The sequence below is a fragment of the Entamoeba nuttalli genome (genome assembly GCF_000257125.1).
Source record: "Entamoeba nuttalli P19 unplaced genomic scaffold asmbl_2743, whole genome shotgun sequence".
In the NCBI taxonomy this organism is placed as follows: domain Eukaryota; phylum Evosea; order Mastigamoebida; family Endamoebidae; genus Entamoeba; species Entamoeba nuttalli.
The window spans coordinates 16,301-30,830 of NW_008575567.1; the positions used below are offsets into that span (position 1 = coordinate 16,301).

Here is a 14,530-nt window from a genome sequence, read left to right on the forward strand (position 1 = left end):
TTTAATTTTATCAAACTTAAACAAAAAGAAAAAATTTTCTAAAAACAATTATTATTCATTATTTAACAGATCATCACTCTATTTGATAAAAACTTGCAAAGTTAGATGCTAGTCTTGACAAACTTGAATTCTTATGATGAACTAATTCAGATAGTCTGTGAAGAAATTCTGTTGTTGGTGAAAGGGTAAAGAACATTGTTGTTGCAAAATAATAAAAACAATTTAAACCATCTAAGATAATAGGTGTGGATTTAGAACAAATAGCATGTATATAAAACCTACGAATGTCATTTATTTGGTTATCAGATAAATATTCTTTCTTTAGTAAATACAATTTACAGAAATATGAAACATTTTGATAATAAAAATGAGTTGATTCTCTTTTAAAAGAATGTACTATTATTTTCTGAATATTTGATTCAATACATTTCTTCCTAAAAGTATCATTAACTAAACATAGATTTAATATCATTACCACTCGTTGTTTTATTTCTTCGTTTGTTTTTTTCATCAAATAATTCACACACTTAATGAATGAACATTGTGCTAAATATTCTTTAAAAACATCATCAACAATTAATGATGAGGTAATTGATAAAATTAATTCTAGTTCATTGTCTTTCCATAATTCTATGTGAATATAAGACCATTCAAGAACATTACATTTAACAACAATTTTATCAATATCTTTTTCTCCTCTTATAATAAGATTTAATATTTCTCCTAAAACAGTTTTATCTTTTGTTTTCATTCTTTCAGTCCAACTTTTTGTTCTTTTTGCTTTTGTTATAGTTATATCCATTTGACAATCAAATAATTACTAAATTTAAGTTCTTTCTTAAATAAGAATGCCTTTAAGTCTTTCTTTTCTCTTCTAAACTCAAATCATTATGCTTTATTGCTTTTTCACTCTTTTCAAAAATCTGACTTTTCGGTTGTGAATCTGATATTCTATTTATATCTTTTGTACTTTTTTTGACGTTTAATTTTTTGTCTTCTTGTTGACTTTTTAAACTTATTTTTCGTTTTAATGAATTTTTCTATGACTGAATTAAATTTCACATTCCGCAAAAAGTGTGGATTCATAAATTCATGTTCCACTCAAACCTGGACTCATTAAATCTATATGACTTTGAACTAAACAACTCAAACGATAACATGACTTCTAAGCAACTCAACCACAAGCTGAACATTTAAATATACACACGTTTTATGAATCATTTTTTTAGTATCACATAGACGTTCATACATAAACATGGTGTTCATAATAGTTGGTATATTCCCACTACATCACAAACATTCTTTTTAGGATACTAGGATTTATACAGTATTTTTCAAAGACATAAGTTAAAAAACTCATAGTTGTATAGATTTTTCTGTATATACAGTCAAACTCATAGTACAAATGAAGGTGTGTTGACTTAAAATGAGATATAATTAAATAGTTTTTATAAATTTAACACAATTGTTTTCTCTCTGTATGTCTTCATTTTCATAGTACATAAAATATCACAATGAGAGTTGTTTGTTGAAGTAGTAATAAGAATTAATTTTCTCAATTTATTTTTATACATTTAAATGGATAGTTATAAATTGAATAATCATGAATTATTTTAAATTCATTATAATCATTTTAATGTTAATATTATCACTATTTAATTGTTATTTCCATAATATGATGTATTATTGTTATAAAATAAAAATAATATATCCATTACGCTTATTCATTTTGATACCTCTAAACCCCAGAATATAAAACATTTTCAATGATATAACTGATTGTTTGTTTTTCTACTTTAGTATAATGTAACATGATACTAAAATATATCAATATTTCATTAATATATAAAATTTGAATAAGAATTAATAGAATGGTACTTATTTTATGAAATAATTTCTAAATATCATTTCTATTGAATATATATCACACAAACAACATGACAAATTGTTATTAAGTTAAATTTCATTAACAATACTATCTGAATATAAATATATACCAAGTTATTCATATATTTATTATTAATGCTTTTCATTCTTTGAACTAAATTGATATATAACTAAATATATATGCTATATTCATTTTCAAATTGTGCTAGTATAATAAAATAATATTAATGTATATAATTTATTTCAATAATTGTCTATAGTTGTATAAATATTATAATGAATATATTTTTGAATGATTTCATTTTAGATTGATAAAATGTTTAATTAATTTTTATAAGAAGAAAACTTAAATATCAAATTTGTTGATAAATAAAGATTTTCCATGTCATAAAAAGATAACAAAATAAATATAATACGTTTATAGATTATTTTTTATAATTTTTATATTTTTGTACTAACCATAGAAATATTAGTGGTTGAAATAGTTACATAATGTAAACCAATATACATACTCTCTTGTACTAAATAAAAATAAGTAAAATATATTATTAATTATTTAAATTTTAATATTATTAATATGGTAAAATAACATCAAAAATATTAAATATTATGTGTTTATAATTATTTATTGAGAGAGTATGTTTCATTAAACAATATTTGAATATACATTATATGTTATGTTATTCATTTTTATTAGAAATATGAAAAATTTAACCCTCTAAAAGAATATGTTTTAGACATATTTATTTTTTTTTCAATTTAAAGTTATATAGGGAATGTTCCAATACTCAGAATTTATTTTGACTCTATCTTAGAGAGTTTTTGTTCTAATAAAGAGTGTTTAAAATGTGTTTGTTTTAATAATTTATTAGTCATATAATTATATATAAAGGTTATTGTGATAATAACAAAACTTGAAATGAAAATAATATATATTTTAATCATTAACTAACTAATATCATTATTTTTAATAAACCTTTGTAATGAACATTATAATGTTCTATCAAAACTTTTACTGATTTAATTTTTACAATACTTCCTTATTGTTTTGTACTTTTTATTATATTGTTTTATTTATAAATTATTTCATAAAATAAAAAAAACTTAAAATAATATTACAACTATACTACTCAATATTTGATTTTGCCAATAATGGAATAATACACATGAAATTCTGAGAATACCCTTTTAGTGTCAAAAATCATCTTAGTTTTTCATTTTATAGAAATAATATCTATAAACAGATTATCTTACCAACCCTCTTTTGGGAGATTATTTTAGTAGAAAATATTTAAATGTTAAAACTATAGTTTTTATATTATGAATTATATTCAAAAAAAATCTTGTCTAAAAATAAATTAAATTCATTAAACAATAGTCTGAAGATATTTTAATAAATATAGAATCTTTATGAAGAATCACTATTGTAACATTGATTTAATTACAACCATGTCAATTGTTTCATATAAAAATTGATAAAACGAAACAAAAAAAAAGACGGAATAATGAAAAATAATTATAGTCAGCTTTTTTTGCAGATTAATCCATACAAATAATAAAATAATAAAAAAATTGTTTACAATGATTTTGGCGTTGAAATACACTCATCTAAAGTAATAGTATCAGAAGAGTTTTCATTTTCAATTTTAGCATTATGTTGGTGTTTTATTTCATTATTTGAGAAAGAACAATAATGAATAGAATTATTTTTATTAAGACTAGAATAATGTAATAAATCAAAACATAAAGGATGATATTCTCTTAAGATTGTTGTTTTCTCTAATTTAATGAATTGAGAAATTACATATGAATTAACTTCTTTTCCAATAGTTTGCATTTCTGCTAAAGTTATAATATAACCATTCTTTTCTGATATCTTACTAACTTTCTCCATTTGTAATGTTTTCTTTGCACTTTTAGTTGGTCTTCTTTGAACAGTATATCCTAACTGTTCTAGATATTCAACTAACCAATTAAATGATAAAGCAGCACGATTTAAATCTCTTCTTCTTTTTAATGACTTTATTTGATTAAGAGACATATCAGCAACAATTTCTGTTTGAAACTGTTCATCAACATATTTATCAATTTTTTTTCCAAAACTTAGTGGTTGACCTTTAAAAAATACTTCAGTAATAACTAAAAACTGTATGGTCTTTTCTGCTATTCTTTCAGGTCTTTTAAATTCAAAACCAAAGCCTAATGTATTGAGTACAGCAATCACACTCCCTTGTTGGATTGCTTCAAAAGACTTAGACTCTCTTTTGATCTGTGTTTGAATACCTTTAACTCCTTTTCTATACATCTTATTAGTCTGTAATCATTTTTAGTTCGTTTACTTTCATCCAATCAAACAGACAACTCATCCTATTTTCATATATTCCCTTTCTCTCCACTCATTTCACTCTTTTCTTCTTTAATAAAAAATAAAAATTGTCTTGTTTTAACCATTATTTCTTTATTATTCTTTTCTTATTTTTTAATATTTCTTTTCTTCTTGTCTCATTTTATTTCTAAATATCTACAACCGACTTTATTTGAAAACATTCTTTTCAAACTGTATTTTAAACCCAAATTATTTCAAGTGATGAAGAAACATTTTTTTTTAAATATAAAATTTCATTTTTATGACTTTTTGTGAATTTTATAGAACATTTCAATTTATTTTTGTATATTTTCCAAAATCCGTGTAATTTCAAGTTTTAACTCAATCCAACAATAATCTGAAATTTTCTTCAAAAAATATTTATGTTATTCCTTTGTATTATTAAATAAAACAAAGAAAAAAAAAGAATAATCTCTAAAAATCTTTTAATAAGACAATTTGTTCAAATATTAAATGCCACCTAAATATACAATAAAACAAAAAGGAAAAAAGACTTATCAGTTAGATGAATTAGATGAGTATATTGAAAACTTACCACCACCAATCCCATCAAAAAGTAAACCAAAAAAAGAAAAAATTCCATTAAAATTAAGAAGATTATCTGAACTTGAAAATATGTTTCCTCAAATAGATAGCGGACTTTTAGAAATGTTATTAGAAGAAAATCAACTTGATGTAAATAAAACTGCTGAAGCACTTATTATTCAACAAGCAAATTACGTTCCTTCAATGTACCAAAAAAAACAACCAAAACAATTATCTCCAAATGAAATTAGTTTAAAGAAATGGCAAAAATATTCATATGATATGCAACACCCTAAATCTATTGAAGGGGAATTTGGTCATACATTAAGTCAAATTGTTCTTGAAGAGTCTAATAACTCTTCTTTTTCACAAGAACAAAGTTCATTGTCTTCATCAGATAAATTAAAACTATCATATTTAATAGACCTATTAAAAGGAATAGTTGATGAAGAAGATATAAAAAATTTATATAAAGAGTTAGATGGTAATATAGAACTTATTCTTTATGTTCTCACTGATGGAAGAGATGATTTAAAAATGAAATTTGGATTAATTTCGGATACAACAAACACCGAAACTGATGATCAAGAACAATCTTATAAAACGCCTTCATTACCAAAAATAACTGATATGCGTCGTGGAGAATCAGAAGAACAATTTGTTAAACGTACAAATAATGAAATTATTAATCTTGCAAAAGAAAGAAATATTTATGCACATCAATTATCATTAGCCCCAAGAGGAAGTTCAAATGCAAATGATTTAAAAAAACGATTAAATGAAATTATTAGAGAGATTCAATTTAAACAACAAAATGTAATGAATTTGTACTTAAGTATTCTTCTAAGAAAGACTGGTGACCATTTATCAAAATGTCTTGAAATTGATTTACATGGTTTTAGTGAAACTGAAGCTATTAATGCTCTTCGACAAGTTTTAGATACAAGTGGAATTACTGGAATTGGTAAAGTTAGGTTTATTACTGGAGTAGGAAAACATAGTTCAAGACGAGGATTTTCTGTAATAAAAGATAAAATGCAATTATATTTAATAAAAAATAAAATACCATTTGAAGAAGATTCATTTTCTCTCACAGTTTATTTAAACTAACTATTGTTTTTTTTTTAAAATTTTGAGATATTTTGAGTATTTATTACTAATTTTCATTTATTAATTTTTTTCATTTGTAAATATAGCTAATTTATAGTAATACTATTATAATTTTTTTGTTAAATAGAAGTTATTCAATCTATTGAAATTATTAAAAGAATAGTTTATTTTATCTTTTTGTTTTGTTGTATTTCATAAGAATTGAAAAAGAAACAAGAATCAATGAATTTAATTTGGTATTATCTTTATTTTTCTGATTTAAAGTAATAATTAAATAATTAAAAAAAAACTGTCATTTCAATTTTTAATGTTATTATTTGTAGCTTTCTTTCTTTTTATTAGTACATGTATTGGTGGTTGTTGGATGTCACAAGAAGATCTGTGGATTGATGATAGTAATTATAACTGGGATAGTTATTGCAATGATTTGGGGATTAATTTAGTTAATAATGTTATTGATGTTAATTCACCAAAAGTACCAAATATTTTTACTCAAAACCTTAACAGAGACCTTCTTATTGCTCCAATTCAAGGATATAACGTTACTAAATTTTTAATTACTAAATGGAGTCTCACAACTAATTCAATACCAACAATTACATTTAATCAATCATATTCTAAAACAGATGTACAAATATTATTTAGAAGATATGATGATGTTTTTGCTTTAGGACATGAAGGTTTTAATTTTATACTTAAAGACACTAACTCATATTTTGTTATTATCAATGAAAATGAAAAACCAGACAATAAATTTGACATTTATCTTCCATTTTATTTACAAGAACCTAAACCTCTTCTTACTGTTACAATTCATAAAATGCATATTATACCTTCTTCTTATGTCCAAAAAGATTTGAGGTGCATTTTTTATTCTTCTGCTTCTTCAGAAATTACAGAAGACATACTCTATTTGAATGATAGTAATTTATTAGAGTCAAGAGTTAATTGTTTTAGTTTTACTAAGAGATACATATGTCACAACTCATCACTTAGTTATAATGATTCAAAGTGTATTGTAAATGTTGACGATACAATTGATCGAGGTCATTATTCTCTCAATATTATTTATGACTATATCATTACTGGATTAACTGAAAACATTATTGAACAAGATTTAATTGTCAATAATTATAATTTTGATGGTATAGATACTTTTGTTCTGATTGGAACTGGTCATAATTTGACTATAATGACATTTCAGAATAAGATGAAAACTATTACATTTAAAGGAAATGGAGTATTTAATATTCAAAAGTTTTATACAAAATTTGGGAATTGGGAAAAGATTCTTTCTAAAGAATCATCTCAACTCACTATTGGTTCTCTTGTTAATAATGGAACTGGAATATTAGAACAAATTAATCCAAGTATTTTTGTAATAAATACATTTGAGAATATTTATGGAGATACAACTGTAATTGGTACAATCAGTTTCAAAGAACTTATTATTAAATCAGCTGTTATTAAAGGATTTACAATGACATCTGGTATTATTAATCTTCAAAATAATATTCAAGCTGATGGTTATTTTGATTTATTTTCTTCTATTATCATTGTAGACTCTTTTCAAATTAATACTCTTCCACCTCTTACATTAATAGGTAAAAATAAACAGTATCAATTAATCCTTTCATCAGTACAAAGCTCAAATTGTGTTGATCTTATTAGTACAATACCATCATCTTCATTTTCTATGAATGAAACAGAACATATCAAACTACTTTCAAATAATAGATTAATTCGTTATTGTCCATCTTCATTTAATTATTCAGTCCAATGTATAATGAATTCAACATTATTTGATTTAAATTATCATTCTCCTTCTTTATTTACTTTACCTCATTGTCCTTGTTCTGGAAATTCTTGTATTATTGTTACAAAAGAAGGAATTGAAAATATTGATTTTCATGGAGAAGAATTTGATTTCATTCTTAAGGTATCTAATCCAGTATTTTCAATCAATAACATACTTTCTTTGTATTCATTAGACATTAATACTGATTCTTCAATCATTACAATAACATCTAACTTTACTCTTACTTCTATAAATTCTAATATTAAAATAATAAATGAAGCTGGTCAATTTACATTCACAGGAACAAATATTGGTGAGGTTGATGTTAAAAGTTCTTTTAAAGTAACTAATACTCAAGTAACTATTGAAAAGATACATAATTGTGATAAACATCTTGTTATAGGAAAAGATGTACTATATTTAAATATTAAAGAATTTGGTTGTGGAATAATTTCTGAAATGATAATTGAAACAGAAGATAGTTCTTCAATACTTACCATTCAATTACCTGAAGGGAATAAAGGACTTGTTACTATTTTTTCAAGAAGGCCAATGAAGTTAGAAGCTAATGAAAATAAGATTATACTTATATCAGAATCTAAAACTAGTTATTCTATTAACATTCTCAGAATATCTGAGGCTGTAATTATTTGCCATAATCATATTACTTTAAAAACAGTTAATTCCAATGAGGATGGGGAGTATTCCCTTAATTTTCATTCTGAAGGAAGCTGTCAAGTTTATATAATTAATGGTGGAGTATCCAAATGTGCTATTTGTGAATATAATAATTTTCATTTTGACTTAGAAACAAAAAAGTGTATAAAAATAATGCCAATTGAACATTGTACTAATTCATATAATGGGTATTGCAAAACTTGTGAAGAAGGATATTATGTCTCAAATAATTTAATAAGTTGTTTACATTGTTCTGATAAAAATGCAAGAGTTTGTTGGAATGATGATAGTATTGCCTGTACAGATAATTATACATTATCACATAGAAAATGTGTTATTTCTTCTATTGATAATTGTTTATTATTCCATAATGAAAAGTGTATGAGATGTTCTAATGGAAAATATCAGACTAATTTAATGACTTGTGAGGCGTGTGATTTAACATGTTCTCATTGTTATTATAATAAAAAATATAATAATAGTGTTTGTGATATGTGTTATAATTCTACTTCTAGACAAAATGATTATCAATGCTATAAAGATGAACATGCAATAGTTACTGTAAATAGTGGTATATTAGAATGTGATATTGGTTATTATCCAAATGAAAATAAATGTGTTGAATGTTCTTTATTATTTGGTAATTGTGAAATATGTAATACTACAAATTGCCTCAAATGTAAAAACAATAATGTTCTGGACATTAATGGTAAATGTAGATATTCTAATAAGTGTAAATCAATTAGTTGGAATAAGTGTATTACTTGTGTTAATAATGAAGATTTTAACAATGGAACAGATTGTATTTCTAATTATCATGAAGATTGTTATGCATATAATACAAATGGAGAATGTATAGCTTGTAAAACAAAATTACTTGTCAATGGAGTTTGTGGTGGAACAATTTTAGGTTGTAAAACCTTTTATAATGAATTTTGTCTTCGTTGTGAGGATGGTTTATATCTCAACAATAACACATGTAATAAGTGTGATCCAAAATGTAAAACTTGTATTGGAAGTAGTGTTCAATGTATTGAGTGTAGTTCTATTGGTTATTTTATAAATTCAACAACACATTATTGTGAGTATAATTCAAACCTGAAAGATGTTTGTCTTCAATATACAGTAGATGGAGGATGTGTCAAATGTGCTAATCAATGGTATGCTGTTGGTTTTAATTGTTTAAAATGTAATTCTTCATGCCTGAGTTGTAGAAATTTAGATATGTGTAATGAATGTATTGACAATTATTTTTTTGATACATCAAATAATTGTGTTTCAAATAACATCATAACCAATTGTGATTCTGTTATTAATAAATGGAATGGATGCACTAAATGTAAAGATGGATATTTTGTTAAAGACAAAATGTGTTCTCCATGTTCTTCTGGATGTCAAATTTGTACAGAGCCTAATAAGTGTTTAACTTGTAAAGAGAAATATGTATATTCTATTGGACAATGTATTATTTATTCTCAAATTAGTAATTGTAAAGAAGCAAAAAATTCTAAATGTTTAAAATGTTCTGGTTGGAATAAACCAAATAAACAAGGAAATGCTTGTTTAAGATATATCCCTGCAAGATTTATAGTTGGGATTATAGTTTTAGTAATAGTTTTACTTATAAGTGTTTTGCTTGGAGTTTATTTGTTAAGTAAATGGTTATTAAAATATTTAAAACTAAGAGATATTGAGAAACAATTAAATATATTCTCTATTGCAAAGTCAAACCTTTCATTCATTAGTTTTGGTAGTGTTTTAGTAAATAAAACTGTTATTGATTTTGTGAATGAGGATATAATTGAAATTCCAGTTAATGAAAAGTCTATTGACACTATTGTCATTGGAAATCTTGGAAAATCACCTATAAAAATTCTATTTTCATTGAAAGAAGGAACAAATGATAAATTCACACTTGAAACAAATCCATCAAATTTAATAATCAGAAAAGGAGTTGCATGTCCATTTAAAATATGTATTATCCCTAAGTGTAGTTGTTTTATTGAAGAGGATTTAATAATTATGGTTCATGAATTAAAAACTGGTAAAAACCAATGTATCAATCTAAGACTAATTGTTAAAACACAAATTTCTACTATACTTGATTATGACGAAGTAAAAGAAGAAGAAAAAATTGGAGAAGGTGGTTTTGGTATTGTTTTTAAAGGAAAATTCAGAGGAAATGAAGTTGCTATTAAGAAAATGAAACAAGTAGAAAATAAAGAAAGTTCAATGTTTGAGTTTTTAAAAGAAGTAGAAATGTTAGACAAATTTAGGTCAGAATATATTGTTCATTTCTATGGAGCAGTACTTATTCCTACTAAGGTTTGTATGGTAACTGAATTTGCAAAATATGGATCAGTAAATGATTATAAGAAAAAATATAAAGAAAAACCATTCAATAGGAAATTAAAAATAAAAGTTTTAATTGATGCTGCAAAAGGAATATCTTATCTACACAATAATGGGATTATTCATAGAGATATTAAACCTGATAACTTATTATTATTCTCTCTTGAATACCCAGCAACAATTAATGCAAAATTAACAGACTTTGGTTCTTCAAGAAATATTAATATGATGATGACAAATATGACATTCACAAAAGCAGTTGGAACTCCTATTTTTATGGCTCCAGAAATATTGAACAGAAAACATTACAAAATGCCAGCTGATATTTATTCATTTGCAATTACAATGCTAGAAATTATTACGTGGAAAGACTCTTTCCCTAAAGAGTTATACCCACATCCATGGGATATTGCAAATACAGTCACATCAGGTAAAAGACCAGTATTAATTAATGAAGTAGAAGATAGTATTAAAGAAATTATTGAACAGTCATGGAAACAAGAACCAAAAGAACGAATAAGAATAGATGATATTATAATGATGCTAGAAAAAGAAATATATCCTTTAAATTAATTAAAATTGTTATTTTATTTTTTATGTTTTATTCTAATATTTAACTTTCGTTTATAAATTATAAAACTGTAATAAAGTATATAATGTGATAAGGACAATTACAACAGTTTAACATCAACTATTACTTTAACTGTTTTTTTTGTATCTTTCTTAAATTTATTTGTTTCTTCCTATTTAGTACGGTATTTTTTTATTTGTTTTATTATAACATAATACATTTTTACATATCTATCTGTCATTCTTTCTCTCATTTAAATAACTGAAATTTCTTTTCAAACATATATTATTTATAGTAACTAACTTAAATATATGTATTGTTTTATTATTGGTCATCTTTTGGATAAATAGAATTTATTAAATCCTTTTAATTTATCCCCATTTTCATTAGGTATATAAACACATAAATAAACAATAGTAAAAAGACTAAATCAAGAAATTATTTATATTATAATTATAACTTTTTACATGTTGTATAGTAACTTGAATTTATTTAATTGATAGATATTCTAATCTACCACCATTTCTTGATGTTTTTTTGTTACTTTTAACTATGTCAGGTAAATCTAGTTTTAACAATAGACAAGGATTTAATTTAACTGATTTATTTCATCAAGACTTATTTCTTTTTTCATTAAAGAAAGTTAATTAAATCTTTTTATTAATTGATGTCTTGAAGTATAAAAGAAGTTATAGTCTTAAGTTGTTTATTTATTAAACTAATCTTTTTATTGTTTGGTTTTGCGATAATTAAACAGTTTTCTTTTAAATTGTTACGTCCTTGAACTGTAATATATTTTTAAGTTTCGTGAATATATTAAAGGAAAAATTATTTAATTTTTGATTTTTGTAAATGGAATTAGTATTTTGAAATACAAAAATTTGAAGTTCCAATCCAAAAAAAGAAAACCATTTTTATTTGAGTATTGAAGAAAACATCAGAAAAAAAACTGAAAAAGTCTCAATTTATAAAGCATAGTTCATGATCAGAATTAAGTTATTGTTAGACTCAACTGAAATTAATATAAAGGTTAATCCAAGTGACACTATTAGAAAAGGAATTGAACATGTATTTAATAAAAATCATTTATTATTGAGTCAATATATATTGTTTTATAATGGAGTTGTTCTGTCTTTAAAACTATCATTTGAAGACATTGGAATTGGTGATGGAGATACATTAGACTGCTCTCAAAAACCAATCAACAATTATTCACCACCCATTTCTACAGTTCTTATGACCTCAACAAATTCATATTATACTCAAAATAACTTTATATTTAATCCACATTTTCTATTTTAGAAGTTATTTTTCTGTTTTAGGCAATACTGTCAAATAAATATTCTTATCAAACAAACGAAATATTTTATTTATAAAATTTCTTTTTTCTAACAACAAACCTCAGTATCAAAACCAATTCTATTCACTCAGTTATTCTATTTTCTATACTAACAAATAACAATATTTGGTTCAATCCTCTTAAAAACAATCCTTAAGAAATTAAATCTATTTCCTCAAGTCTGGCTTACTTTAAAAGAGTTTCCAAACACATAACAAAAAAGTATAGTATTGGTTTAGTAAAGCTGAAAATAAGGAATAAAAGTCCCAGACTGAAAATAATAATGAATCTGAACCTCTCTTTAAATTTAAACTTTATGAATCTACATAATTGAATGTATTAACGAAAAACGATAAAAAATAACAAAGATAATGAATTACTTTTAACAAAAATATTTATAAACAGGAATTACAAACTTCTTTTTTTAAGATGAAGATTTGCTATTATATAACCAAATAATGAACACAAAATACCCATAATCAAATCAGATAAGTAATGATATCTATTCCATATTGTTGAAACACAAATAAGGAATGTCATGACAAAAACAATTTTCCCAATCGTTTTATGAGAATAGTAAATACCAAAAGCAACTGCTAATGTTTCACCACAATGTCCAGAAGGAAATGTTCCAGATGAATCATCTCTATCAACATGATTTCTCCACCAAGAAGAAAATCCAAAACCTTGAATTGAATGAGTATAATGAGACTGCAAATATAATCGTGGACTTTTTCCAGGAACAATAATATTAATAAGGAAAATTAATGAAAATGTACATGACCAACAAATAACAAGATATTCCATTTCTATATACCGACTTTTTTTTGATATCTTGTGTGTTAGGTTAATTTGTCCATTTCTTTCTTTCCACCATTCTATAATTATTTCGAAACAACAAACTCCAAATGAAAGATATCCCCAAATATAGAAGGTGATATAAATCAATTCAAAATAATCATTTAATAATTTCCCATGAAATGTAGTTGGATTAAAATATTTACTTGAATCAACCATTAACGAAATTTGACCTTTAGAAAAATGAGGGAATAAAAAAGAGTCAAGAGAAACAAGAAATTGATCAAAGAATGTTGAACGAATAGTCTTTATCATTTCTGTAGTTGAAATAAAATTAAATGCTAAACCTAATGTAAGTAAGAAGCAATTAAACATTTTGATCAAATCTTCAATTGGTTTTAATATCTTTGGAGTGTATTGATAAAGGATTCCAAACACAATCAATGCCATTTGATAGATATAACAAACCCAGACAACTCTGAAATTTTGTGAAATAAAAGAAGTAAAAAATCCAAAAACAACAGTCCACAATGAAATAAAATTCAATGTATTCTGTTTAAATGTATTAACAATAGTATGTGCTCTATTAAAAAATTTATTCATTCTTTCGTATTTGGACCGTCATTTCTATTTCTCAATTATAAAGGTTTTTAAGTGGTTAGCTTTTCGTTTCGTAAATTATCTCTTTCTTAATATCAGTTTTTTGAATTGGTGATTTTTTTAGAATTTATATCACATTTTTCCATGACATATTCTTTTTCCATTTGACTTAACTTTTCAACTTTTTTATAATTGTTTTTGTTATTTTAATATGAATTTGAAGATAAATTTTTTTTCTTAGTAAAAAAGTTATAACTATAGTATCTCATTAAGTATTTATCCTTCCACTTTATTTTTAAGTTCATTTATTTTAAAATTAGATAACGAAGGTATTTATAAACAAAAAAGAACTGAAAGATATTATATTGATGATTGCATTAATTGCAATTCTTTCACTTGCCTCAGCAACTGAAGTTAATTTGATGATGCCACTTGACACTGTTAATTCTAATGGAATTAATAATAAAGGACAACTTCAAAATGATT

At 24.0% G+C, this 14,530-nt stretch overlaps 6 protein-coding genes across 6 annotated transcripts; 3 read left to right on the plus strand and 3 right to left on the minus strand.

Annotated features, from left to right (window-relative positions):
• Positions 1 to 73: 73 nt before the first annotated feature.
• On the minus strand, positions 74 to 802 carry ENU1_039480 (hypothetical protein; the record flags this gene model as incomplete). The annotated part of the gene is made up of 1 exon (XM_008857512.1): positions 74 to 802. One exon carries the CDS (start codon positions 800 to 802, stop codon positions 74 to 76), a length of 729 nt encoding a protein of 242 aa, XP_008855734.1.
• A 2,661-nt stretch (positions 803 to 3,463) lies between these two features.
• Positions 3,464 to 4,192, minus strand: ENU1_039490 (hypothetical protein; the record flags this gene model as incomplete). Its single annotated transcript, XM_008857513.1, has 2 exons — positions 3,464 to 4,026; positions 4,081 to 4,192. The coding sequence occupies 2 exons, from the start codon at positions 4,190 to 4,192 to the stop codon at positions 3,464 to 3,466; spliced, it is 675 nt and encodes a 224-aa protein (XP_008855735.1).
• A 534-nt stretch (positions 4,193 to 4,726) lies between these two features.
• On the plus strand, positions 4,727 to 5,908 carry ENU1_039500 (Smr domain containing protein; the record flags this gene model as incomplete). Its single annotated transcript, XM_008857514.1, has 1 exon — positions 4,727 to 5,908. The coding sequence occupies one exon, from the start codon at positions 4,727 to 4,729 to the stop codon at positions 5,906 to 5,908; it is 1,182 nt and encodes a 393-aa protein (XP_008855736.1).
• Positions 5,909 to 6,215: 307 nt separating this feature from the next.
• Positions 6,216 to 11,309, plus strand: ENU1_039510 (tyrosine kinase, putative; the record flags this gene model as incomplete). The annotated part of the gene is made up of 1 exon (XM_008857515.1): positions 6,216 to 11,309. The coding sequence occupies one exon, from the start codon at positions 6,216 to 6,218 to the stop codon at positions 11,307 to 11,309; it is 5,094 nt and encodes a 1,697-aa protein (XP_008855737.1).
• Positions 11,310 to 12,288: 979 nt separating this feature from the next.
• ENU1_039520 (ubiquitin family protein) lies at positions 12,289 to 12,609 on the plus strand (the record flags this gene model as incomplete). The annotated part of the gene is made up of 1 exon (XM_008857516.1): positions 12,289 to 12,609. The coding sequence occupies one exon, from the start codon at positions 12,289 to 12,291 to the stop codon at positions 12,607 to 12,609; it is 321 nt and encodes a 106-aa protein (XP_008855738.1).
• Positions 12,610 to 13,054: 445 nt separating this feature from the next.
• ENU1_039530 (PAP2 superfamily protein) lies at positions 13,055 to 14,047 on the minus strand (the record flags this gene model as incomplete). The annotated part of the gene is made up of 1 exon (XM_008857517.1): positions 13,055 to 14,047. The coding sequence occupies one exon, from the start codon at positions 14,045 to 14,047 to the stop codon at positions 13,055 to 13,057; it is 993 nt and encodes a 330-aa protein (XP_008855739.1).
• Positions 14,048 to 14,530: the final 483 nt, after the last annotated feature.